Source organism: Biomphalaria glabrata, chromosome 12 (assembly GCF_947242115.1).
Source record: "Biomphalaria glabrata chromosome 12, xgBioGlab47.1, whole genome shotgun sequence".
NCBI lineage: Eukaryota > Metazoa > Mollusca > Gastropoda > Planorbidae > Biomphalaria > Biomphalaria glabrata.
In genome coordinates, this window is record NC_074722.1 from 21,096,494 (window position 1) to 21,121,250 (window position 24,757).

Below are 24,757 nucleotides of genomic sequence, written 5' to 3' on the forward strand. Positions count from 1 at the left end.
CAAGGTTACAAAAGACAGTTTGTGTGGAAACACAAACTTAAAATCGGCCCCCGAAGTGGTCTACCCAGGCAGGCTTCACTATTTTCAGAAAGAACATCCGAATGAAATTATATCCAAGACAAATGAGAGATAAGAATGGAGAAAGAAGGTTAACAGAACTTGTGTAGTGCCCCAACGGTCCCGCAGATCAAAGGATAGGTGAAAGTGAATGTAAAGCTAGATGTGAATCTGGCCTAACTAGTTCACCTTTCAGACCTTGTGGTCTATAGGGCAGATGATGTAAAGTTCATCTGTTTTTGTGGCCTACGGTTAACGGTGTCATGTAGCCAGCACAACGACCAACCGCCGTTACTCTTCCCCAACTAATGTCAGGTACCCATTAGAGCTGAGTGGACTCAGAGGCGCCCAAAGATTCCAAAGTTGAAAATCCCAGTCTTCACCAGGATTCGAACCTGGGACCCTCGGTTCGGAAGCCAAGCGCTTTACCGCTCAGCCACCGCGCCTCCCCTGGCCTAACTGATGTCTTATAATTGATCTAATTGTTTTGAAAAGGCTCAATGTCTTATTCGAATCCTCAAAAAAAAATAAAAATTTCCGCAATAAAAAAAAGTTCACAAAAATGAAGTTTACAAGATTACTGTTCTTTTTAAATTAGGTCTAACTTGTAATGCATACTAATTAGCTTTTTCTCTTTAAAAAACTGCTTGCATAACTCATTTTAAAAATTAGATTTTTCGCTTTCAGAAAAAAAAAGTAGCCGTTGCATCAGAACTTTGAATGGTCTAAAATACTCTAAAATATTGTGATGTCCGATTTTCAATATCTTTTCTAGTTTACGAGATCTAAACGGGACAGACGGACAGATGGACGGACGGACAGACATTTCGCACAAAACTAATAGCGTCTTTTTCCCTTTCGGGGGCCGCTAACAAAATGTTTGTTTAAAAATAGTAATAATAATAATAATAGTAATAAATTCACATTTAAATGTATAATTGAAAAACCCACACCATGATAACTATTTGGATTTCAATAAATGATTATACCTCTATCCTATTCCAGTTGTTCCCTCTATCCAAATTATTGCATGCACCTTCTGCATTATCCCGTAATAATAAAGGGTAAAACATGAACTATTTTTTTCTTTTAATAAAATAAAATGACAGAAAGACTTAATATTGCGTTAGTATTCTAAAGAAGGATTCATCAAATCAATTTTTGGAAAAAAAGTCGGAGCAGTCAACGAATTCGCATCAGCCCCAAAGATCCCCGTAAATGGATATCTCCTTAAGGGTAGTGGAATCACTTGGAGACTATATTTTTTATTAGTGCTTCAAATCCAATGATATTAAACAGGAATGTTAGGTATGAGTACTAATTGAGCACCCTATAAAAAATGTAGAAAAATTGTTTGAAAATGTTGTTGTTATGGCAACGGCGGCCATTTTGTTTAGTAAACAAACTCTTGTATAAAAGCTATCATACTAGAATTATAATATATGAAAATCTTACTTAAGTTCAATGAAAAATAAAAAAGTTATGAAGTAAAAACTTTGTCGATGAAGTACATCGACAAACTTACATTTTTGTAATGTACTTAATGGAATGACTTTTTTTCTTATAAAGATATTATGTGAATTGAAATTAAATGCAATATTATTAGATATTAGATAAAAACAATTAATAAGGTATCTTATAGAATAAAAAAATTGTCCAGCCTGATAGTAAAATTAATTATTATTTGTTCATAACTAGTGTCTTGCATTGATGTTCCATTAACACTAAACATAAACATCCCCTTAACGTGGTAGACCACTTCACATACCTAGGAAGCATAATATTGATTGACGTATCATTTTCAGGGGAAGTTGATAACGTATCTTATTAGATTTTTCCAAGGCTTTTGACAAAGTTCACCAACATATATATTAGTATGGCCTCCTTCAGTCGCGCAGCGACTATGGATCATCTCATGGAAATGAGATGAATGCCTGGGCATAAGCTGTGGTTGGAACGATGTTGCCCACACATCAGTTCCCCCCTCTCCACGCAGCTGATGTATCCAAAGGAACGGCAGTGCCGATACAGTTTGCGGTCAGCGGCGTCGCAGGTTCTCCCAGAGCGTAGCACTGAGTGCTGCAAACTGCCTTAGGGTCGCCAGCTCCTGATTTTTCCTCAGGGTTGACTCCCGAAGCCTTTCCCATGGCGCCTTAACCAGTAAGCTTCGGGCAGGAGGGGCTCGTTAGCCATGGCTGGCTACCCACCTAGGAGAAGGAAAACTCTGAATTCAAACCTTTTATTCTTTTGGTACGGGACAATAGACACCGAAGCATGAACACATGGTAATATTTCACCAGCAAAATAATAATAATAAGGCTTGTCTTCGAGTCCGAAGAGTAATGAGGAATGCAGTATTTTCCATGGCTACGCAGCCCCAGCTGTGACCTACATATTTTGCCACATCCAGGGCAAGCATAAACATTGTCCGCCGGTGGTCGATTAAGATTTTCTTTTCTGCGTCTGTCCTCGACATCAGATATTCTTTTGGACTCAAATGTGTATCCGCGGCCTTTTTAGAGAGGGAATTCTTTAAGTCCGACAGGTTATGTATAATTGCTACTTTACTTTTGAGTCTTCTATCCTGTATGGGAGATGAATATCAGACGAACGTATGCCAAAAGCAGTCTTTTTTTGGTGAGTTAAAAAGTGGTAGACGCTTTAAAAACCAGCTTAGGCCTCAACTTGCCTTAGCTGACATAGAAGAGAGCACCAGGTTGAATGCGGCCTCAGAACGAGACAGCTGGAGGTCACCAGCAAAATAAACAACAAAGTAAAAAGTATATACACAGCTCTACGATTTACCAAATTGCATTTGTTCAGGAACAAAAGTCAGATTATTCGCAGACGATTGCATAATATATAGAACAATAAAAACAACACAAGATACATACATTTTACAAAGAGAATTAGATGATTTACAGAAATGGGAATCAAATTGGAGTATGTCCTTCGCCCCAGAAAAATGTCAGTTATTAAGAGTAACAAAAAAACTAAAACAAATTAATTCCACTTATCTTATTCATGGTAAACCACTAACACAGACTAAAAACGCAAAATACCTAGGTGTTATAATAAATGAAAAATTGTCATGGAATCCCCATATTGATGAAACTATCAAAAAATCAAACAAAGCATTAAGGTTTATTAAAATTAATTTCTATAAATCAAATAAGAACATAAAACTAAAATGTTATTTAACCTTGGTTAGGCCAATAATAGAATATGCATCCTCTGTTTGGGACCCCTTAAGTCAAGAAAACATTAAGAAACTGGAACAGACACAAAAATAGAGCAGTGAGATTTTTAACAAACGAATATTGACTAAAGTAACACCTTTAGTAACAAGGTTACAAAGACAGTTTGTGTGGAAACACAAACTTAAAATCGGCCCCCGAAGTGGTCCACCCAGGCAGGCTTCAATATTTTCAGAAAGAACATCCAAATGAAATTATATCAAAGACAAATGACAGATAAGAATGGAGAAAGAAGGTTGACAGATCTTGTGTAGTGCCCCAATGGTGCTGCAGATCAAAGGATAGGTGCAAGTGAATGCAAAGTTAGATGTGAACCTGGCCTAATTAGTTCCCCCTTCAGACCTTGTGGTCTATAGGGCAGTTGATGTAAAGTTCATCTGTTTTTGTGGCCTACGGTGCCAACCGCCTTTGCTTTTCCCCAACTAATGTCAGGTACCCATTAGAGCTGGGTAGACTTAGAGGCGCTCAGGGATTCCGAAGTTGAAAATCTCAGTCCTCACCAGGATTCGAACCCGGGATCCTCGGTTCGGAAACTAAGCGCTTTACCGAGCCTCTCCTGGTCTTCACTTAATGTAATTGTTTTGAATATGCTTGATCTTTTATTCGAATTCTCATAGAATATTCATTAAAAAAAAAATGTTCAAGAAAATGAAGTTTATAAGATTACTATTCGTTTTAAATGAGGTCTAACTTATAATGCATACTAATTAGCTTTTTCTCTTTAAAAAACTGCTTGCATAACTGATTTTAAAAATTAGATTTTTCGCTTTCAGGAAAAAAAAAAGTAGCCGTTGCATCAGAACTTTGAATGGTCTAAAATATTGTGATGTCGGATTTTCAATATCTTTTCTAGTTTACGAGATCTAAACGGGACGGTCGGACAGACGGACAGACGGACAAACATTTTGCACAAAACTAATAGCGTCTTTTCCCCTTTCGGGGGCCGCTAAAAATCACAAAATTTAGAAAGCCTTCAGGACAGAAGACTTAAAAGTAAAGTAGCAATTATACATTAAACACTGAACCATAATCTACAAATACAAAAACAAAACTTAATAAAATACTCAGATAGACACAAAGATAAAGGCACATTCCTCGTCCCATATGCTAGGACAAAATTGTACAAATACTCCTTCTTCCCTAGTGCTATTAGAGCATGGAATGCGTTGCCTGAGCTAGCCAGGAAAAAAAGTGACTTTTCAGAATTTAAGTTAATAAGCATGACTGAATGCATGACTCGTAGGAAGTAATCTTCTTTTTTGAAGTAACGTCTGGATTAAATAAGATAAGATAAAGTGTAAACAATTTATTAAGCATTTAATAAGCATATAATTAATCATGCATCGGCACATTTAATTTCATTACTTTTCTTTCATAGTTCAAATAATAAATCAATCTACTAATAAGATGGTGCGCAAATGTTTAATTAGGTGTATTGATTCTTTAAAACTCGTTCTTGTTTGCAAAGAAATATTTTTGTGTACTGCGCTAAGCCTAGTGACGTAAGGAGCGTTTTTCCCGTTCACGTCATGGAAAATTTTCATTCATAAAACATTCTAGCCAAATTTAATTTTTCGATAATGAGGCATTTTCAAACTGATATAACGGTCGACCTCGAGTTTTCCCGATGTGGCCAATGAATTGAGATTTTTTTTTTTTTCACTAATATGCACATATCTTGAAATTTAAAGAAAATCGTTAGATCTGTTTTCGAAATAAAATTTATAAATATATATATGTACATGGCGATTAGATTAGAAAGTCCCCCCAACAGTAGGCATATAAAAAACCAAAGCTCACGTCTTAACGTTTTACATTGCTTCTTCCCGTAAAGCTATTGGGCTATTATAGGCTTGGAAGAAAGTCTTTGCAGTGTAACTTCTAAAATGGTTACTTTCTGATATTTAATATTGCAATTAATATATTCATTATGGACACATTACAGAAAACAACTAAGACTTCTTGAAGGCTTTCACCAGAGATGCTTGCGCTCCATCATGGACATACGGTGGCAGGACCGCACTATAAACAGCGATGTCCTTGCCAACGCCGGTATGGACAGTATATAGGGACTTCTTATGGTCCGACAGTTGCACTGGGTAGGGAACGTATCCCGTATGGGAGACGAACGTATGCCAAATGCAGTCTTTTTTTTTTTTGGTGAGCTAAAAGGTGGTCGACGTAACAGAGGCGCCCCACGGAAACGCTTCAAAGACCAGCTCACGCGTCAACTTTCCTTGGCTGACATAGAAGAGAGCACCTGGCTGTATTCGGCCTCCGAACGAGACAGCTGGAGGTCACCCATGAAGGCCGCGGGATACACATTTGAGACCAAAAGAAAATCTACTGCCGAGGACAAACACAGACGGCGAAAAAAAAATCTAAATCGACCACCTGCTTACAATGGTTATGCTTGCCCTGGATGTGGCAAAAATGGTCGCAGCTGGGGCTGCGCAGCCACGGGAAATACTGCATTCCTCACTAATCTTCAGACTCGAAGACAAGCCTTATTATTATGGCTTTAGTAAGAATCATCAAGTGATCCAAAATCTCTACGTTATAGTGTAAAACATGCACCTAGTAACAAAGTAAAATTGCGCATTTTTTCATAAGAGACTTAAAAACATCGCGTTATTATTCTAAAGAAGCGCTATTTCAGCTTACTAAAAAGAAAGATTGCCAAAAATATGTTCGTCCCCCATACGGAATAAGTGCCATGCAAAGCGTGACTGTCGGATTATAAGAAGTTCATACCACTTTGCAAGAATATCGCTATTTGTATTGCGGTCTTTGGTGAAGGCGTTCAAGAAGTCTTAGTTGCTTTCTATAAAGTACTTATGTCTCAGATCCACATAGAGGGGTTCAGAGAATCACTGGTTGACACTGATTTTTATACACAGGCGGAGCGATTTATTTCGCCACACTCTCGCTTGGAGGCGTCCAAAAGCATGACTATCCCTGATCACATATTAACCTCTCATATAAGCAATGTGACATTTGATACTATGCTTCCCAGATAATGTGAAGTTATCTACCACTTTAAGCGATGTCTATGCGCGGTGATCTTTGGGTTGAGTAGGTTTTATTTGGTGACTTCTGGAACATGACTTCTGTTTTACCGAGGTTTATAGGTTAACCAAAAAAAAAAAAAAAAAGCAGCAGCGTGATGAAAATTCGTTGACCGTGAGCTAGATATCATCAGGGCCAGCCTTAAGCCTATGCTGCCGCAGTGGACCCCGAAGGTTCAAAAGCCCCGCGCTAATTCTAGGTGTAAATTATTAAATTAAACCATTATAATTTATAATAGGGTTCCCGTTGTCTCCTTGTTTTCAAGGAGCGCCTGGAAATCTCCTGAAACTCATAAAAATGTCCTTAAAAAGACAAAATTGTCATTTTGGGTTGTCAATCAATATGGTAAACGCCAGTCCTACGTGTGATATAAAAAAAACAATGGCATTGTTCGTTTTCATTTAATAAAAATGTAATGCAAATACGAATTTATTTTCTAATACAAAATCTTTATTTTCACTTATTATCCTTATCCCTACCCTTACTGGTCCGCGCGCAATCCATATCACAAAGGGCCCCGCAAATGTTAGGGCCGGCCCTGGTTGTGCAAGTAAGGCATAGATAAGCTGTGTTATGACCATTTCCTATGTTTTGGTATGGGACAGTAGACTTCGAAGCTTGAACACATTGCAATAATTCACCAGCAAAATAATAACAAAGTAAAAGCTACCTACGGGTCTAAGCAATTAAAGTGTAAACAATTTATAAAGCTTTTAAATAACAATAACTAATCATACATAAAGATATGTAATTTCATTATTTTTCTTTCATAGTTTCATAATGGATCAATATACAATAAGATGGTGCGCAAATGTTTAATTACGCCAATTGAATCATTAAAACTTTTTCTTGTTTGCGAAGAAATGTCTTAGTGTTCTGCTGTGAGCCTAGTGACGTAGCGGTGTCAAGTTTTTTTTCCCATTGACGTCATATAGAAAATTTCATTCATAAAACATTCTAGCCAAAATTAATTTTTCGATAATGAGCCATTTTCAAACCGATATAACGATCGACTTCGAGTTTTCCCGATTGAGGCCAATGAGTTGAGAATTTTTTTCTCACTATTATGCACATACCATAACATTTTAAAGAAAATCGCTAAAGCCGTTTATATATATATATATATATCATGGGCGTAGCCAGGAGGGGTTCTTGGGGTTCAAACCCCCCCCCCCCCCCCGAAATGAAATCCCCCCCGCAGGGGGGGGGGGACGGAATTAAGTGACTGATTTTTGCTTTCATTTTGTTTATTTTAGGTGAGATTTTAATACTAAATCATCACTTACCACAGCACAGCCGAGGCAGTTTTGAGTTAAAAACCCTCTACCAGGGGGTTTTGAGTTTAAATCCCCCTACCAGGGGGTTTTGAGATTTTAAAAACCCCTATCAGGGGGTTTTGAGATACAAATCCCACTACCAAGGGGCTTTGAGTTTAAAACCCCCTACAGGGGGTTTTGAATTTTAAACCCCCTACCAGAGGTTTTTGCAGTTAAATCCCCCTCTTCTATAAAACAAAACATAAAAAAATGCAAACAACAATCCCCAAATTCCAACAGCACAGTTGAGGAAGATTTTGATTTTAAACCCCATCCAAAATTTACGATAACCCCATCTTCAATATAAAAAAAGCAAATTACACACTCAAAATTCTATGAGCGTAGCCAAAGGGGTTTTGAGTTTAACCCCCCACCCCTTCCAGTTGGGGTTTGAAGCTAAAAAGTACCTCTTCAATATAAAAAAAAAAAAGCAAATAACACACTATTAAATCTATGAGCGTAGCCAAAGGGGTTTTGAGTTTAAATCCCCCTCCTCCAGATGGCTTTTCTTTAAAGTTTAAAACCCCTCCAGATGGTTTTCAGTTTAAAATTCCCCTACAGAGCGTTTAGAGTTGAAAACCTTTCTCTTCAATATTATTTTGACGCAAACTACAGTCACCAAATTCTTTGATCGTAGCTAAATGGGGTTTTGAATTAAAAACACAACAAAAAAAACCCCAGAGATTTTTTAGTTTAAAACCCCTCAACAGATGATTTCACGAAAAAACTTTCCTTTTCCATATACAGGCATGTAATTCCAAGAGCGTAGTCAAGAAAGGTTACAAATTTCTACCAGTGGCTTGGGCTCCATTAATTAAGTGTGAATAGTCTTCTGCCGAAATTGAAAATCATTAAATGTGTCTCAACAAAGATGGCTAAGACAGATTTTAGGAGTCAGTCATAGAGATCGGGTCTAAATCAAAGAAATCATATGCCGAACTGGGAGTCGAATCCTTAGTAAGGTTGTGACAGAGCGTCGCATGAGGTTTTGCGGGACGTGTTTTCCGACAAAATGAATTACGCAAAATAAGAGTTGCGGAAACAGCTTGCCGGAAAATGCGCCGAACGGCGCGAGAGGGTCTAAGTCATTAAGAATAGCACATTAGGTTTTTGAAATAATACTTTTTAATAGCAAGATAATGCACTGTAGATACCTCAGAATATGCATTTTGTTGGCTTTCAATACCAGAAATAGTGCTCGGCGGCGGGGGGAGCGCTACGAACTCCCCCAGACCCCCTTGCTAGCAAGGGCGGGGAGTCTACAATAAACAATAAACGTCTTCCGAAAGGGTCAGAATGTAATAAAGATTAACTATGTACACACACACACACACATATATTTTTTTTTCCGCGGGGGGGGGGGGGTGTCGGGGGGGGGGATTCCAAAACCCTCCCCGAAAAAAAATCCTGGCTACGCCCATGATATATATATATACATACATACATAAAGAATGGCTCGCTTAAGAGTATAGGATATATATACAAGATTTGCTCGCTTAAGAGTATATGATAACGGAGGAAAACTATTTTGCGTGTTTGTTGACTTAAAAAGAGCGTTTCCGTCGATTCAAAGAAATATTGTATGGGCAAGATCTTAAAACTAGGCATTAAAGGAAATTTCCTCAACTGTATACAATCATTATATTATAAAATTAAGTAATTTCCAGCAGAAGGTTTTTAAATAGGTGGCACTACTCTCATAGAAAGGCTAATAGACCTCTACACTTTGTGCTAGGACATATGTACTATGCCGCCAGAACTTCGAGATACCACCATAATATCATTATACAAAAAAAAAGGCGACAAATCAGACTGCTCCAATTACCGTGTCAGTAGCGGGTAAAATCCTTGCGAGGATACTCCTTGAGGATTAACCAATTCCATAGTAGGTATTATGCTTTCTGAAAATCAGCGTGGTTTCCTAACCCTGAATTTATCGATCTCACCAAAGCATTTGACACAGTGAGTTGCGACGGCTTGTGGAGGATTCTATCTCGGCTCGGATGCCCTCCAAGATTTATCGCCATTCTGAAGCAAATGCATGAAGGTCAAAAGGACCAAATGTAATACAACGGTGATCATCAGCTCACTTATCTATAGAGAATGTAGTGAAGCATTGTTGTGTTCTTGCTCCGACACTCTTTGCACTATTTTTTGGAGCAATGCTAAATAAAATGAGGCAAAACATGCATGATGGCATCTACATCAGGTTCCGCACCGTTGGCAGCATATTTAACATAAGGCGCCTGCTCTCTTATACAAAAATTAAAGAGATGATTGCTACCGAGCTGCTCTATGCGGACGATTGCGCCCTTCTTGCACACACCGAACAAGAGCTTCAACTTGCCGTACATGAATTAGTTGAGGCTGCTGCCTCGTTTGTCTGTCCATTAGCCTAAAAAAACGGTCATGCTTTGGAAGTTCCCAATGGGAATTAGTCCAGATTCACAAATCATTGTGTATGGCCATTTCCTTAATGTTGTTGACCACTTTACCTATCTGGGCAGCACAGAGTCCAACGATGCGTCACTGTCCAGAGAAATAGTGCGGACGAAAAAGCGCCGACAAAATAACGCGAACAAAATAGCTCCGCAAAATAGTGCGAACAAAATAGCACCGGAAAAATATCGCGCAAAAATATTTTTCAGTCATTTTGTAAAAAATACTTTAGATATCGTAAAATTTGAATAGAGCCAATATTTTTAGCGCCCCCCCCCCCCTAAAGGGGAAAAGACGCTATTAGTTTTGTAAGAATGTCTGTCCGTCCGTCCGTCCCGTAAATTCTGATTATCTTAGATTCTATTTCTACTAAATAACCTAGATATATATTCTAGAAATAGATCTATACTGATTCTATAGTTACAATTCGAATTCAGCTTGAATATTTATGATTATATAGATTACAGATTATAACTAGATTTTATAGAATTATAACTATTATGACATTGCTCATGGCATATGTGAGATCAATTTTTCAAAGCAACCATAATTAATGGACTTCATCTAAAACAAGTTCATTCATATATTCACATGCGATTTTTTTTATTTATAAGCTTGGCATTATTTTGGACCAATGTCTCACAACGGCTGATAAGAGGTATAAACATCGGGAAAAAACACGACCTCTTAACTCAAGAAAGCATTAAGAAACTAGAACAGACACAAAATAGACAGTGAGATTCATAACAAACGAATATTCACAATTGATTACAGTAATATCTTTTTAAAAACACTTTTAAAAAATCATTAAAAGTTTTAAAATCACTACAATTTTTTAGCGCCCCCGATAGGGAAAAAGACGCTATTAGTTTTGTGTGGCCTGTCTGTCCGTCCCGTTTAGATCTCAGAAACTAGAAGAAAAAATGAAAATCGGACATCATGATATTTTAGATCATTCAAAGTTCTGATGCAACGGCTCCTTTTATCTTTTCCGAAAGTAAACCATCTGATTTTAAAATTATATATGCAAGTAGATTTTTCAAAAAATTACACCACTTGTCAATGAAAAACTTCAGGGAGGTAACATTTTTTCAAAAGGTCATGGACTTCTTCAGTAATAAATCAAGCTTCATTCATAGATTCGCGCATTGGTACAAAACATTTGCATCTAAAGTCACAATGGTAAAATGGATTATTATAAAATATATTTTACATTTATTAACTAACTCATTGAAGAGAATACTGATTCAAATGTTATTTTTAAAAAAAATTTGATACGAACTTCGTTTCAGTTATAAGTTTAAAAAATAACGAACTACTTTTATAGCGCGCAGTTTTGACATATCCTAATTATAGGGCCTACACTTGACAGTGACAGTCTAAATAAGACTAAATAAAGCCGATATCTACATTATTATAATACGAGTTCTGTCTAGATATAGTAGATTCTATATCAAGATTCTATGACTAAGATATAGACTTAGATCTAGATATAAACATAGAGACTTAGATCTATTTCTAGATCCAGGCTTAGATCTAGTTCTAGAACTAGACTTAGATCTTTAATCTAGATTTAGATCTAAAACTAGGTCTAGATCTAGCTAGATCTATGTCTAGTTTGTATAACAAATGACAATGGAGATATTAATTTTTATTTGCGAGAGGAAAGTCCTTGTTGTCATTTGTACACAATTGTAGCTTAAAATAGGTCAAGATTTTTTTTTCCTGTTGCCAATTTATCTAATTTTTTTAGAAGAATAAATCTTTTTTAGTTTCTCTTTATTACAATGTAACATGTTATTAATTTTGAATGTATGGATAAGGTTAATAATTATTATTTAAAAAAATATAAATGTACGCTAAATGAATATATGGAGATGCTATGGCTGAGGGGTAAAGCACATGGAACTGGAAGTCCCGTGTTCGAATCCTGGTGAAGACTCTAGGTGGACCACTTCGGGGGCCGATTTTGAGTTTCTGTTTCACACAAACTGTCTTTGTAACCTTGTTTGTTTTACAATTGTGCATTACAATAAACAATACATAATTAGAGCAAAGCATTTTTACGATAGCGCACAAAATATACATGTATACTCCAGTTGCTCATAAAAATTACATGCGAAATTTATAACACCAGATTACATTTTATTCAACAAGTTGACTTCCAAATGAACAAAAGAGTGTTTTTGTTATATTTGTTTTTGTGATCGGTGTTTTATATCTTCATCAACACGATAGAATGTTAAAATGAAAAAGTTTTGGATCTCTTCTTCTTCTACAAACCTGTCTCCTATCTTTTCCATTTGGTTTAAATTAAGCAATATGTCTTTGTCTCCTGGTGCTGAGAAAGCTGATGTTAAGTATTTATTTAGAATGTTAGCTTTAATTTTGTTATCATTATGTGTAAAGTTATCTTCGCTATTTAATGGGGCTACTCCTGTTGTTTCCATTTTCTTAACTTTAATACACATTAATGAATTTTTATTATCCTCAGATATTACTTTTCTTGCTATTGTCAAGTAACTCTTTAGAGATGTCACGTTCTAAAAAGCTGAAAATTTAAATCAACTGAATTCAAGATATTGGAAGCTTCGTCTCTTGAATATTGAATCCTTATATACCGGTACACATTTTAATCTTAGGGAATAATAAAAAGCTGTATAATGTAGACTTACGAATCTAGCATAATCCCTGGTACAATTATTTCCAACAGAGACTCCTTTAAATTGATAAAGGGGAGTAATCCTGTCCAGTAAAATATCAAAAGTAAAGTGACTTGTCGTAGTGAAAAAATTAAAGGCACTTTGGGATTCTGAAAAAAAAATTCATAAAAATAATTGTTAACAAATAAAAAGACATGTACACAGAACTCTTTAGATGAACTTTGACTAAATTTGCAGTTGAATCTATTAAGATATCATGAGACAATATTACAGAATGAGTTTGAGTTTTTAAACAGTCCCCAAATTATTAAGGTATTATTTATCTGACCGATAAACAATGTAGGTAACAAGGCAGGTAATTGCTTATTAATTTTATTCTAACAATTAGGTGCTTAAGATTTTGTCCAAGAGCTGTTCCAGAATCTGTCTTTACAAAGCTTATATGAAGTCAGTCCGCCTGTCAGTCTCGGAGGAATCTTTTACAATATATATTTTTCTAACTTCTCATTCTCTAATCGACTTTAAATTTTGCACAATTATTCATTGTCGATGACAACACATAAATAACAAAAAACTATTAGTTAATCAATTAGTCGTTCTCAATAAATTTTGTTTTATATAGAAAATTTGCAAAGATAAGGGGAGATAGGCTTTGTGTAGAATAGGCAGAAAACCTACTTGAATAGCAAATACGTCGGTCTTTTATCTAGGAGGCGCAAGACATCGACTTAGAATTCAGATTCGAGAAACTTTCTTTTCTTTTTTCTTTGAAGAAGAAGCAAAGAAACGTTCTCCCAGATACCCCCCCCCCCCCACACCCACCAATTGGTCCACAAAAGGGATAGGTTGATTTTGATTTTTGATTTTAGGCACATCGGCACAATTTAGGCCATGTCGTGCCTGCAGTCCCTTAAGGACTACTCTCTCTCTAAACAACAAGGGCCAGATTCTATACAGTCATATCATTAAAATCAAGGTCTATTCACAGTTAAAATAGTAAAGGTAGTAAAAATTTAATTATTTGGTAAAAATCTAATGTAAATAGTACATGTCCACAAACTCATAAATCAGATCTTCGTAGATAGCCCCACCTCCCGGATAAAGCCCAGTACCCTCCCAGGGTCGACATTATCAAATAGTGCTTTTAAATTAGTGGCTCTGAAATATTTCTCCCTGACATCCTAGTATCTGGGGCAATCAACGAGGATATGTTCCACGGTGAGGCGAGAGTCACAGTATTCACAAAGTGGGGGCTCCTCTCTCTTCAGTACAAAAGAGTGCGTGATGTAGGTGTGGCCAATCCTAAGTCTGGACATGGTCGTGCTACCACGCCTTGTCAGACCCTTAGATGTGGGCCGCCACCTGACATCCGCCACAATCTGCCTGAGTTTACTGTGAGTCTCAGCCTCCCATCGGTTCTGCCACTCTCGATAGGTGGTAGAGGCAATACTTTGTCTCAGGTCCGAGCAGGGAATTTGGGTTCCTGACACCGCATGATTTAGGGCTCTCTTTGCTTTCTCTGTCTGCGGCATCGTTTCCCTCAATGCCAACATGGGAGGGGACCCAGATGAAGGTGACATCCCCACGGTCGGCTGTTATATGGTCCAACAGCTTCAGGCTCTTATGTACCAATGGGATGCCAGTCTTCATCCGCCCCAAAGCTTGCAATGCAGATTTGGAGTCGGAGCAGATTATAAATTTCCTCCTTTCTGATGCTTTAACGGCCATAAGTGCAAGCGATATTGCATGCAATTCGGCCGTAAAGATGGAGCAGCCATCGGGGAGTCTACGGGAGATTGTTTTGTTCCGAAAGGAGCAGGCACATGCGACCTTTCCATCCATTTTGGATCCGTCTGTGTAGATGGTGCCACAATCTCCATAGCTCTCCTGCAGTTCCCTAAAGTGGACTTGTAGTATGCTTGGGTCTGTATTTTCTACAAAAGGGATAGGACCATGCTATTAGCATAGAAATGTTCCTGAGCATTATTTAATGAATGGGGCCTACAGGCGAAAATACTCAAAGCCATAATCTTTTCAAGATAAAGTTTTTGTCGTCCTCTAGCTAAATTCAAATTATTTAATTTTTATTATAACGGTTTTCACATAGTGGCCAATAAGCTACTAATTTTTTTTCCAAAGGATGTAGTCTATATCATATACCGTATCCAGTCACGAGGTTCCATTTAGATTCAGTTTCCATGAATGTGTGAACAGAGGCGTAGTGAGCAAAACATGCGCCCGGTGCAATGTACATATTTGTGCCTACCCTCACCCATTTTTCATGAACATCACATAGAAATATAGGTTTAAAAAATTATTTAATAATAATATAATACAAATAACCTTAGAATGTATTACCTAACTAAAATATCTAAAATAATTATACTTCTACAAAATTTTCGACTGTTGTCCGCCCCTACCAGAATCAGCACTGGTAGTTTGAGATCACTTTATTCCTCTCCAGGTACCAGACCAGCCTACTGTTAATCATTCTTTCCATGGTTTTGCAGATGCAGCTTGTTAGTGCTATTGGTCGATAGTTAGCTGGGTCAGAGCCGTCTCTTCCCGGTTTAGGTATCGGTAGAACTGTGGCTTTTCTCCAGCTGTTTGGGAAAGCGCCTGTTTGCCACACACAGTTATAGACCCCTAGCAGGACTGCCAATGAGGGTTCGGGAAGGTGCTTGAGGAACTGGTAATGGATTTCATCTTTTCCAGGCGCTGTGTCATGTGACTTGTCCAGCGAGTCCCTCAGTTCCTCAAGCGAGAACGGTTTGTTGTAGTCTTCATTATTCTCTGACCTGAAATGAATGGGGTGTCTTTCCTCCCTGGTTTTGACCTTTTTGAATTCTGGCGTGTAGTGTGCAGTGGATGACGTTTCTGCTATTGAGGATGCAAGGCAGTCAGCTATTTCTCTGAGGGACGTGAAAGTTCGTCCTTGGTTTTTCAAATGCTCTATTGCATTTGATTCTTTCCCTTTAAGTCGCCTTACTGCCTTCCAAACCGCTCTAGCAGAAGTTTTGGCATCCAGACTGCCGACAAAACTTCTCCAGGAATTCCTTTTGGCTGTCCGTATGCTTTGTCTAGCCTTTGCTCTAGCTATCCTGGATAGCTTTAGGTTTTCCTAGGAAGGATTTCTTATAAATGCAGCCAGTCGTTTTTTTTCTATCGCCAATAGGACTTTTGCAAGATGTATCAAACCATGGTTTGCTAGGCCGTTTTGGATTTGCGGAGGTTTTTGGAATTGTTCCCAATCGGCCCTGTTCAGTTTCCACCACTGAGGTCGTCCCAATGAGGGGAGATTGTTAGTAATGATGATTGGGAAGTGATCACTTCCCCGTAGCATTGCTAACTGACCATTTAACGTCGTCCAGAAGTCCGGGGACGCATACGTTGAGGTCAATGCACATGAGAGATCCAGTTCCTGGGTGCAAGTAGGTCGGTGATGCATCATTAAATCATGTTGGAGGAAGATATCCTCCAGTATACGACCTCTTGTGTCAGTATTGTTGGATTCCTACATAGTGTTATGGGCATTGAAATCCCCAGGGATTATATAGGGCCGAGGAAGTTGTTTCAATAGGTCCTCCATGTCTGTTGGGTTTAATGGAGTGCCTGGTGGTAGATACAGGCTGCAGCAAGTGATAACGTTGTGCAGGGTTATCCTAGATGCTACAGCCTGTAGTGTAGTCTGTAGTTCTACCCTCTCAAGGGGATGTTGTCCTTCACAAGGATACAGACTCCACCTGATGCTCTTTCTGCATCCTCAACATTCCTGCAGTAATCACTGTAGCTTCGGAAACTGATGCTAACCTTCAGAAATGTTTCCTGTAAGCAGACAGCTACATGAGTCTCTTGGGAGGAGTCCTTCTCTCTGGAGAGGGGAGGTCCCTCTGGTTAGAGCGGAGCCTATTTCCTCCTTCCTCACCTCGGGCATCCTGTCCGCTTTTATTTCTCCCTTTAGGGAGTTGGTCAACCTCTAATTAAGTAGAGGTTTTGGTGTCTGGCTGGGTTCTCTGAGGAGAGCCTGTGTCAGACATGATGTTTCCGGGTTCTCCCGGAGTGTTGGTTTTGACATGCTGCTCAGTCTCCATGCTCTCATCAGCAAGCACAGAGAACCTTTTCTTTAGCATGACAACAGGGCTTTCTTGGCCTCACTGGAATTCGTAGGTATCCTGCCTTCACATACTCTGGCGGTTGATTTGATTTGATTTTGATTTTAGGCACATCGGCACAATTTAGGCCATGTCGTGCCTGCACTCCCTCAAGAACCACTTTCTCTCCACATAACAAGGGCCAAATTCCACACAGTTAAATCATTAAAATCAAGTCTATTCACAGTTAAAATAGTAAAGGTAGTTAAAATTTAATAATTTGGTAAAAATCATTTGTTACTTTTTTGGCGGCCCCCAAAAGGGGAAAAGACGCTATTAGTTTTGTGCGAAATGTCTGTCCGTCTGTCCGTCCGTCCCGTTTAGATCTCGTAAACTAGAAAAGATATTGAAAATCCGACATCACAATATTTTAGACCATTCAAAGTTCTGATGCAACGGCTACTTTTTTTTTTCCTGAAAGCGAAATATCTAATTTTTAACATGAATTATGCAAGCAGTTTTTTAAAGAGAAAAAGCTAATTAGTATGCATTATATGTTAGACCTAATTTAAAACGAATAGTAATCTTATAAATTTCATTCTCGTGAAACAAAATTTTCTTTAAAGCGGAATTTTTTTTTTTTTTTTTTTTTTGAGGATTCGAATATGAGATTGAGCCTTTTCAAAACAATTACCTTATTTATTCCGCACCGAGGGTCCCGGGTTCGAATCCTGGTGAAGACTGAGATTTTCAACTTCTGAGTCTACCCAGCTCTAATGGGTACCTGACATTAGTTGGGGAAAAGTAAAGGCGGTTGGTCGTTGTGCTGGCTACATGACACCCTCGTTAACCATAGGCCACAAAAACAAATGAACTTTACATCATCTGCCCTATAGACCACAAACTAGTTAGGCCAGGTTCACATCTAACTTTACATTTACTTTCGCCTATCCTTTGATCTGCGGGACGGTTGGGGCACTACACAAGATCTGTTAACCTTCTTTCTCCATTCTTATCTCTCATTTGTCTTTGATATAATTTCATTTGGATGTTCTTTCTGAAAATATTGAAGCCTACCTGGGTGGACCACTGGTCGTGCGGTTTGCGCGCTGTACTGTCGTGTTCGGATTTATCGACGGTCGAAGGTTCAAACCCTGCCTGCTCCCATCCCCCGTCGTCCTGCGGGAGGTTTGGACTAGGAAGTAAACTATCTTCAACTCTGAAGGATTATCCGGATTATGTAAAACATTTTACTTCGGGGGCCGATTTTGAGTTTGTGTTTCCACACAAACTGTCTTTTGTAACCTTGTTATTTTAAGCCTCGTTCCATTTATGAATTAATTGAGCAAGCCCAGAAGTTAGGCATTGAGGGCAAAGAGTTAAGAAAATTCGTAGAAAGCCAACAAAGACTGAATTTAGACAGACTGGGGATAGTACCAGAGGAAAGAAAACATTTAAGGGAACGAGAACGAAGAGAAAAGCTAGAAATGTCAAGCAACAACACTCCACTATCACAAAGTAAAACTCTGGACAAAAACCTAAAAACAATGACTGAAAATGACTGATTTAATGTACTACCTCGAACTCTTCGAAACAACTGCAGTTGCTAGTCGCATCCCCAAAACTAAGTGGCCACTACTACTAACACATAAACTGAACGACAAATTGAGAATGTTCATGATACAACTGAGACACATCCACAGCACAGACTACGACTACGTGAAGTATGAGCTATTGAAACAAGCTGAGCTGACAGAAGAAGCTTGTCGCACAAGGTAGCACGAACTGCGCCCTAAGTCAGATGACATAATGGAGTTTTATGTAAATCTTCAAAGGACTTTTAAAAATTGGATTAACGCAGCGTACACTCCCATGACAGTTGAAGGTATTGTTGACCTAAACATGAGAGACCGAATTTACATCATTCTGTCAGAAGAAGCATTGGAGAACATCATTCTACGAAAACCAACTACAGCCAACGAAGAATTTGATTGTATAGATCAATTTAAAGATGCAAACAAAGGGGCATCAGAAATCGTAAAAACAAATTCACAACGTCATCATCAAAGATACCCCTTAGGTACCCCTTAGGTAGTTGTCGCATCCTCCGGCCCCTTCGCCAGACAAAGAACAAATCCTGGGGCTAATGCGCTTTGCTATAGGTGCAGAAAGACATGTCATCTGTCTTATGATTGTAGATCGCGACAAAACAATGACCAGTAATACTAGACATCTGGTAGAAATAGATGGCCCCAAAACCAGAATCAACAGACACGTCTAAGACAGTAACAATCATAAGGCAGTAGGTCTCATTCACCCCCCCCCCCCCAGCACAATATTCTCCAGAAAACAGTAGACAATACCAATCACAACAATATAGAAGAGGAAGGCATCCTCCGACTGCAACAATACAACAACGTACGTGCAAGAACATAGAGAACAACACCAGCCGCAAGAAAATAGGTCTCCATCACCCCTAACTCGTAGAAATTGATTGTGTAGTTCATAGGTGTAGCTCCGACCAAGTAGATAGTGAACAGTGTAGGGTTGTGTTGGATGGCACAAGTGTATATTTTGCTCGCCAAAGTGGTTATAAAAATTTGGCCGAAAATAAAAACATGCTAAAACAGAAATCTGTAGGCAAACTAAATATAGAGTCTGGGTTACTAGATGATAAAATTGTATATATCCTCAGGGACACAGGCTGTAGCATTATAGGAGTTAGAAGGAGTCTAGTTAGAGAAGATCAAACTATTAAAGGTCATTATACATTGAAGTTAGTAGACGGACAAACGTTTAAATATTATCTAGCCTACATAAATTTAAATACACCTTATATTAAAGGTACATATGTAACAGCAATGTTTGAAGATCCTATGGTAGATGTCATGATTGATAATGTTGACGAAGCAAAAAAATTAATTACATAGTATTAATGCAGTAACAAGAGCCATGGCTAATACCAGCATAACTCATTCCGAATTCCCTTCTACTTCTTCTTCAAGCCAGCTTTATTGCTGCTGAGCTGACAGCTCTTTTGCAGACTGTGCCAAGGAAAAAAAAATTGTCCTGTTTTCTTCAGTTGTTCAGCACTGCCGTACAGGGTGTTGGTTATGTTGGGCTGCCTACGGTGGATTAGGAAGGTACATTCAAAGAGGATATGGTTTACGGTTTTATAAGGGTGGGCGCAGTGTTTGCAAAGGGGGAGTTTTGTGGAGTTTATTTTGTTCAGATGGTAATTTAATAGAGGTGTGTGTCCTATTCTTAGTACGAAAATTGTAGATTGCTCTTTGCGGGGGAGGAAGTTAATACTGTCAAGTTTGTTAGGCACAGTCATTTCTTTGTACACGGCTCTGCCTGTGTTTCCTGATGCCCATTGGTTGAGCCACTCCTCTTTGTGATTGTTGACTAACATTGACCTTTGGGTGAGGTAATTTACAGGTCTATCTGGTTGTTCCATAGATGAACCTGCCTTTGATAGCTTAATACTTTTTCTTTTCATTTCCCATGATGCCAATGTGTCCAGGGATCCACTGTAGTGTGATATGTATATTTAATTTTGATATCATCTGATGAATTATTACAATTGGTGTTATCAACTCTCTTGGGCTGTTTGAGATGCTGCTGTTAAGTGCTTGCAGAGTGGATTGGGAGTATGTAAAGACAACAATATCTGGTGGTGGTTGCACTCCTTCATTTAATATGTTTTCCACTGTCTGGAGTGCTATGGTAATTGCCTCAATTTCGGCTTGAAAGTTTGAGCAGTAATCGCCACAGGGTGCACTTATTTCGAAGTGTTTATTTTTAGGGAAGACCAGGAAGGCGCCAAGACCAGCATTGATGGCGGCTTTGAAGGCCGATCCGTCGGTATAAATGTGGATGGCTGTTTTTTGGATAGCTTTCAATTGTTTCGAGCGTGCCTGCTTTGAGCTCCAGTGGATTTGATTCTTTTGTTAAGGTGTTATTTAGTAAATGTGTTTTAATGGTTGGTTGTTTGTAGTTTAGTTTGGGCGTTATGTTTGAAAATCTGGTATTTTTTTCTCTGTTAATGGGTAGGTGGTGTTTTAGGGCTAGTTCGTCAGAAAGTTGGATCAGAGTCCTTTGCTTTTGTTTGGTTGTTTTTCCTATTTCTCTGTGTTAGTAGTTTATTAGGATAATCGTCCTCCAACCTTCTGTATCTCTCAATAGCTTCTAATGCTGCTCTGTTGCGTCTTAACTTAAAAGGTTCATATTGGAGTCTATTTCACAGGCTGCTGTGGGAGTAGTTCCCATACCTCCACTAATTAGACGCAAGGCTTAATTTTGGATTGTGTCTAATGATGATTGATAGGTTTTGTTGGCGGCTACTTGATTGGAGAGACAGTTATCCATTACAGATCTGACGTATCCAGCGTATAACTGTCTTAAGGTTTTCTTTTCAGCTGCCCAGGATGTTCCTGTTAGGTGTTTTATTATGTTTAATCTTTCTGATGCCTTTTCTTTAAAATCTGTCATAAAATGTCTTTGGTCTACTTTTACACTAAGATATGTTGGATTTTCTTCTTTATTTATTGGTTGTGAGTCTATTTTTAGGATGTAGTTTCTTTTACTGTTTTGTTGCTAAAGATTGAATAAACTGACTTTTCCATTTTCATAATTTTGAATACGTGAAGATAGTTGTGAGGGCTCTATTTAGTTTGGATCTAGTCAGCACTGGATATTTCTCTATAGTCCAAATTAAAAGGTCGTCTGCATAAAGTGCCTTATTGACCGAAATGAGGTCCGCGAGGTCATTCATGAAGATTAGAAAGAGAATGCAGCTTAGGGCTGAACCTTGTGGTAGTCCTTCTTTCAAACTTTTTTTTTTTACTAGAGATGGCACCTTCGAATCGGGTTTGGATAGTTCTGTTGTTTAAGAATGCCCTGATCCAGCTGTACATTCTTCCATGGATGCCCACTTTTTTCATCTTCAAAAATAGACCTTTTCTCCACACTTTTTCATAGGCTTGTTACAAATCTATAAATACTGCTGTAGTGTGCTTGTTTTCGTGAAACCTTTCTACTGTGTCCTGGATAAAACGAAAGAGGTGATTTTCTGTTCTACTTGCTTTCCTGAAGCCAGCTTGTCCATTGTGGAGTGAGCAAGTACTTTCAAGCCACCAATAAAGTCGGTTATTGATAATTTTTTCCGCCATTTTGATAATGTTGGATGTTAATGATATTTGTCTATAACTATTTGGGTCTCCAGGTGGTTTATTTTTTCTTTAAAATGGTTATTATGTTTGCAGTTCTTCATTCCTGTGGTATGTCTCCAGTTTTCCATGTATGGTTGATAAAGTAAGTATACAGTTTTGGGCCTATGGTCCTAGTGCCGGGATCATTTCATTTGTTATTTTATCGGGTCCAGGGGATTTTCTTGACGAGATTTTTTATGGCAGTATTGAGCTCGCATAGATTGAAGGGAGTGTCAAAGATCTGATAGCTGACTGTTGTAGCTTTTTCTTCTTTGTTTAGGATATTACTCAAGACCTGGTCCAGTTGTTTTCTTGGTTTTGACTTGTTGATGTATTTATTAAAGGTTTCAGCTTTTTTTTAAAGATTTTCTGATATTTGGTCATCAGTGCCTTTTATAGGTTTGGGGTTTGTTATTTGTTTCTTTCCTTCTAGCCGGTGCAGAAGGGTCCAGGCCTTTCGACCATCCTTGTTTAGATCTAGTTGTTTGCATGTTGTGGTCCACTTTTTCTTTTTTTCTGTTTTAATTTTGTATCTTATAAGCTCTGTCAATTTGTTTTACTTTGTCTTGTTCTGTCTAGTAGGTTTTTTTCTATAGTCGTCCTGGCCATGTTTCTTTCTTTTACTAAATTTATCTAATTCTGGTGTCCAAAAAAGTTTGTATTTCCTAACTTGACCTCGAGGGATGTGTTTTTCGCTGCTTGTAAGATGTTGGAGACTATAGTTGTGTAGGTTGAGTTGACATCTGTCTCCATTATGCTTGATAGTCTTGTGTCTGTTTCTTGTGAAAAAGCTGCCCAGTTACTTTTTTTTATAGTTCCATCTAGTTGTTTTGTAGCTACCTGTTGTTCCAATATTGAGGAGTATAGGAGTATCGGTCACTACCTATGTCTTCAAGAACTGTTATTTTAGAAAATTCGTAATGTCTGTAGAGATAAAAGTTAGGTCAGGTCTGCTAGTTGTGTTGTGTGCTCTATGGAGGAAAGTTGGAGGTGAGGTTTTGTTTTGCAGAAGTTGTAGGTTAGAGGCATTTGTTACATCCTCTATTTCTTTGCCACACTTGTTGTTGTATGGGTAGCCTAGGGAGGGTAGTGTGGTTGTTGTAGGTCTATTTATGCTGTTGAAGATGGTGGGCAATATTAGCTTTTGATGGTGTACTTAGTTCCTCCTCTCCAAAGAAGTGTTTCCTGCATGTCGTTACCTGTATTGTACATGTTTTACTGTTGCTTGAGTGTCGTTTCTTATGAAGGTCTGTACTGTGTGTAGCCTGTGATGTTTATTTTTTTATTGGGCAGTAGTGTCCATTGTAATAGCACTATGTGTATATCATGCTTGTTGAGTATGTGTTGGAGTTCTGTTGTCTTGTTTTGTAGGCCTAAGATGTTGGGTTGCAAAAGGTTTAGGTGTTTGCTGCTTGTCTGTTTTTTATTTCCAGTAGCTGACTTATCACAGGCAGTCCTGGAAGAAACTGCCATGCGCAGACCTTTTACGAGGCGACGTCTGAGCTCGTATGGATTTTTCGTAAATTACCTTGGCATTTAGTATAAGCTGGGTGTTTCCTCAGGCTTTTTTTAAAAATATATAATCCCCGCATTTTAAGGAAGTTTTCAGTCTTGGCAATTTTCTCCAATACTGACATAAAAAGAACATCTGGGTCTAAAGAATTCCGAATTTCCAAATAATAGTACTCTGTTGGATTTAGAAAGGTACACTACCACATGCGAAGACTTCAAATTATACCATGTAAGCTCCGCCAGTGGGAGCTCGAGTCGAATCGAAGCCCCGACGCCAAAAGCGTTTTCTTGCATTCTTCACTGCAGAAACGCATTCTTTTGACGTCTACAGCTCATTATTCATCCTATTAAAAAAGGACCTTTTGAATAATGTTTTATTTAAAAAATTATTCTAATATGAATTAATATGACCAAATAAGATTCTACTCTAATTTCTTTTTTTGCATTTTTAGGATTCAAGCATAAATTGTGAGTTATAGTCCCAAATTTATTTATCCATCCCATCCATCCCAGTGGCGCTACAGCCCATGGAGGGCTCTGGCCTGCTTTAACACATCCTTCCATTCAGATCTCTCCTGGGCCTTTCGTCTCCACGCCCTAACCCCAAGCTGCTTCAGATCTGCTTCCACGTCATCTATCCATCGCATTCGGGGTCTGCCTTTGAGTCGCCTGCCTTTTGGTTTTTGCCTGTATACGATTTTCGCCCCTCTGTTGTCTGACATTCTTTCAAGGTGACCTGCCCAACGTAGTCTGTTCTTTTTTATTTCGTTCACTATTGGTGGGTCTTCATATAATTGATATAACTCATGGTTAGTGCGTGTTCTCCACCCTGTTTCATCCTGTATGGCACCATAGATTTTCCTAAGGATTTTTCTTTCCCAAGTGTTAAGTAAATTTTCAGATGTCTTTGTCAGTGTCCAGGTCTCACTTCCATACATTGCTGCTGGTCTTATTATAGTTTTGTATATTATTTTCTTGGTTTTACTTGAAATCATTTTGCTCTTAAGTAGATGGTGGGTGCTATAAAATGCCCTGTTGCCTGCTGCTATTCTTTCCTTTATTTCTGTTAGTAGGTCATTTTTGAAATTAATAGTACTTCCTAGATATTTGAAAGTTTGGACGTTTTCAAATTCGTGGTCT

At 38.3% G+C, this 24,757-nt stretch overlaps 2 protein-coding genes across 7 annotated transcripts in view; both read right to left on the bottom strand.

Moving 5' to 3' along the window:
• The window catches only part of LOC106069841 (lysophospholipase D GDPD1-like), a 256,943-nt gene that overhangs the window by 27,310 nt on the left and 204,876 nt on the right, over window positions 1-24,757 (bottom strand). For all 6 annotated transcript variants that reach the window (XM_056006398.1, XM_056006396.1, XM_056006399.1 and 3 more), the window contains one exon: window positions 12,814-12,950. In XM_056006398.1, the coding sequence (XP_055862373.1) occupies window positions 12,814-12,950 (137 nt within the window). The remainder of the gene's footprint in view (window positions 1-12,813; window positions 12,951-24,757) is intronic.
• LOC129922068 (uncharacterized) overlaps window positions 1-24,757 on the bottom strand; it is a 94,957-nt gene that overhangs the window by 12,907 nt on the left and 57,293 nt on the right. The gene's annotated exons all lie outside the window — the stretch shown is intronic.